This window comes from Protobothrops mucrosquamatus, unplaced genomic scaffold (genome assembly GCF_001527695.2).
Source record: "Protobothrops mucrosquamatus isolate PMUCROS unplaced genomic scaffold, P.Mucros_1.0 scaffold2619, whole genome shotgun sequence".
Taxonomy (NCBI): Eukaryota; Metazoa; Chordata; class Lepidosauria; order Squamata; family Viperidae; genus Protobothrops; species Protobothrops mucrosquamatus.
In genome coordinates, this window is record NW_015388673.1 from 16,361 (window position 1) to 19,833 (window position 3,473).

Consider the following 3,473-nt stretch of genomic DNA (forward strand, 5'->3'; position numbering starts at 1 on the left):
TTATTATTATTATTATTATTATTATTATTATTATTATTATTATTATTATTATTATTATTTGTACTGTACTCAATTCTTTAAACAATTTGAGGTTCACAGATATCCTCAATCTCAGACTACATCTTTTCCTGATGTGATACAGGGATTCAATAGACTTCTTTGTTGATTTCATATAAAATTGCTTGGATGGATGTTACATTACATTTCCACATCCCTTACAGATGGCATATTTTATGTGATTAGATTGGCATTTAAGTCTGAAGTTCTATGCATCAGTTCAGAAATAAACTCAATGAGTTTGATAGGTCTTAACCCAGGTACTGTATATAGATACCAGATGGTGTTCTAAACGGTTAAATATTTCAAATCAAGAAGGAAGGCAGGGACCTGCCTCTTTCCCAAATTGGTTTCCAAAAGAAAGGGGTCCTTTATTTAGGGGAAATGGGGCAGGAAAAGCAGTGGAACAGTTCCAAACTGTTAGTAGGTTTTTCCTTGAAGTCTTTCACACCGAAGTCCAAAGTGAACTCCTTAAAGTGACTACAGGCAAATAAAGGCATGTTCTTCCATCCCTTTCAACATGGAACTAACTGTTAGTTTAGTCAAGATTAATATTCATGCCTAAAGAATCAGGTGTTTCTTCAACTGGAAGCAATGTGACTGTTCTTATTTCATGCGCTGCAATATGTGTCATAGGAAAGATGCACCTTGGAGAGTTATTCCCCTGCACGCTCATTTTCCTGCTTTTCACATTGTTTGGCAGTTACTGCTAAGAGTAAAGCCAAACAGTGCCTCTTAACTGGTACAGCAATGATAAAGTAGCTCCAGTTGTGTTTTGCTTACTGCATTCATGGAATGGTTCATCCGAGTTATCACCGCAATCATTATCCACATCACATTTCCAAGTCTGGGGGATGCATCGGCCATTGTTACATTTAAACTGGCCTGGAGGACAAGTTCTGCTGGCACAATGAGCGCTCTCCTCATCTGAATTATCACCACAGTCATCTTCTCGATCACACTGCCAGGTTTCCGGGATGCACCGTTTGTTAGCACATTGCCACTGGTGAGATTCACATTGGTGGTTGGCTAAAAGAAACCAGAATTTTACATTGCTAAAAAAAAAAAATCATAATACAATTTCACTCGGAGGACGGCCAATATATATATATATATGAAAACCTGAAAACCCTGACATGCAGACAGATGGAAGCACTTTCTACAGAGAACAATCAATATGGAGCTGCTTTTTCCAGCCCAGGTGCCTTCCAGATGCAATGGAATTTCAACTCTCAGAAAATCCTGACAGCATTGAAATCTAGAGAGTCCCCATGTAGTGAATCTGACGGTTATACAGACAGTCCCCAACTTACAACAGTTCGTTTAGTGACCATTCAAAGTTACAACTTTGGAGGGCTGGACTGGACTAGAAGACCTCCAAGGTCCCTTCTATTCTATTCTATTCTATTCTATTCTATTCCTATTCTACTCTACTCTACTCTACTCTACTCCACTCCACTCCACTCCACTCTCCACTCCATTCCATTCCATTCCAACAACAGCACTGAAAAAAGTGACTTATGACAATTGTTCCCATTTATGACTGTTGCGGCATCCCCATAGTCATGTGATTTACATTCGGATGCTTGACAACTGGTTCATATTTATGACAGTTGCAGTGTCCCAGGGTCATATGATCAGCTGTTGTGATCTTCTGGCAAGCAAAGTCAAGGGGGAAGCCAGATTCACTTAACAACCGTTGTTACTAATTTAACAACTGCAGCAATTCCCTCAACAAACGTGGCAAGAAAAGTCGTAAAATGGAGCAAAACTCACTTAACAAATTTCTCACTTAGCAACATAAATTTGGGGCTCAATTGTGGTTGTAAGCCTACCTGTACTAAAAACTCAAAGCAGCTCTGGTCTCGGGAAGGTCTTCATGGCTATTTTGTTGAGATTTGTCTATTTCCTACTCCTAGAAACAGAACAGTCTAGACCTGTTTATGCTCATGATAAACGCCTGAGTGGTATTTATGAATAGATTGGAGATCTTGAGACCACATACCACAAAGCACATGATCTTCATCGGATCCATCAGGACACTCTGGGACAGAATTGCACAAGTAGTGGGAACCAGTACAGTTGCCATCATTGCACTGGAATTGCCCGACGCGGCAGTACCTAACCGGACATGTGGGAGGCTCATCGGACCCATCCCGACAATCTCTTTGGCCATCGCATTTCCACCAGATAGGAATGCATCTACAGGAAACAGAAAATGGGTTTCTTTGTAGGAGTTCGCAAATACGAAGTACAAGTGCATATAGCTTGTAGCAGATACTGCAAATGAAAAAGAGTCTTTCCCCCTTTTCAACCCAAAGCATGGCACAGACGTATAACTTTAGTCCAATCTGCTCATTTTAATAGCACCGCGGTCTCCCTGGTAGCAAAGTGACCAGAGGCAATGCTACAGAAAAAGTGGAAATGAAGAATCCTATGCTACTGGGCCCTCCAAAGGCCAGCAACTCTTGAAGTTGCTGGCTGGAAACCCTGGGAATTGTAGTCCAAACTTCTAGAACAGGGGTGTCAAACTGCTGGCCCACAGGCCGGTTTCATCATACCGAAGCCGCGCCCTCCCGGTTGCCGGCAATGCAAAAAGAGTCGCGATACGTCACGACATGTCACGTGACGTGGTGAGTTTGACACCCATGTTCTAGAAGCACCAGTGAGGGAAGGCTGGGATAGTGAGTAGAAGGTCAGACTAAAACGGAGGATTTCAGATTCAGATCCTTATTCTACATAAAGCTCATTGAGTGTGGACAACTTTTTTTTCTTACTGATTAAATGAGAGTCATGAGGTAACATACAGCATCCTAAGTGAAAGTACCCTTGAAGTATAAGGACATAAAATACAACAAACAAATATGTCACTGCATATGCCTACCTTTCAGTGTCAGCACACAGGAATTGAGTGCTGGAGCACATTGGGAAGCAGTGAGCTGTGCTGCCCAAATGTACTACCATAAAGTTATCAGGACATTCACAGGAATAACCGGAGCCGCCATTTTTTATTAGGCACAGATGAGAACAGCCACCGTTGTTGGTCCCACAAGGATTACTTACTAGTAAAAAAATGAGGTGAGAAATATCTAATTATTCCCCATCAACAAAATGCCACAAATGAAATTATTGGTAATAAAATGGTAAAGAATGCTCCAATCTTTGCTCTGATCCAGCAACCCAATGTCTGCATTTTAATCTACAGACCTGGATCAGGATAAGTTGGACCCAAAGACAATATTTGAACTGTTCCCTATGTTGGCTCTATGTGAAAATGTTTAAATGGAATGCAGGTAGTCCTCGAGTTACAACAGTTCATTTAGTGACCATTCAGAGTTACAATGGCACTGAAAAAAGTGACTTATGACCATTTTTCACATTTACAATCTTTGTAGCATCCCTATGATCATGGGATC

The 3,473-nt window shown here is 41.0% G+C and overlaps 1 protein-coding gene across 1 annotated transcript in view; it reads right to left on the bottom strand.

The window, feature by feature from the left end:
• LOC107296057 (low-density lipoprotein receptor-related protein 2-like) overlaps positions 1-3,473 on the bottom strand; it is a gene marked incomplete at its 5' end in the record, with an annotated part of 105,657 nt that overhangs the window by 15,372 nt on the left and 86,812 nt on the right. Inside the window, 3 exon segments of the mRNA XM_015825399.1 lie at positions 841-1,086; positions 2,063-2,259; positions 2,942-3,119. Coding sequence (XP_015680885.1) covers positions 841-1,086; positions 2,063-2,259; positions 2,942-3,119 — 621 coding nt within the window.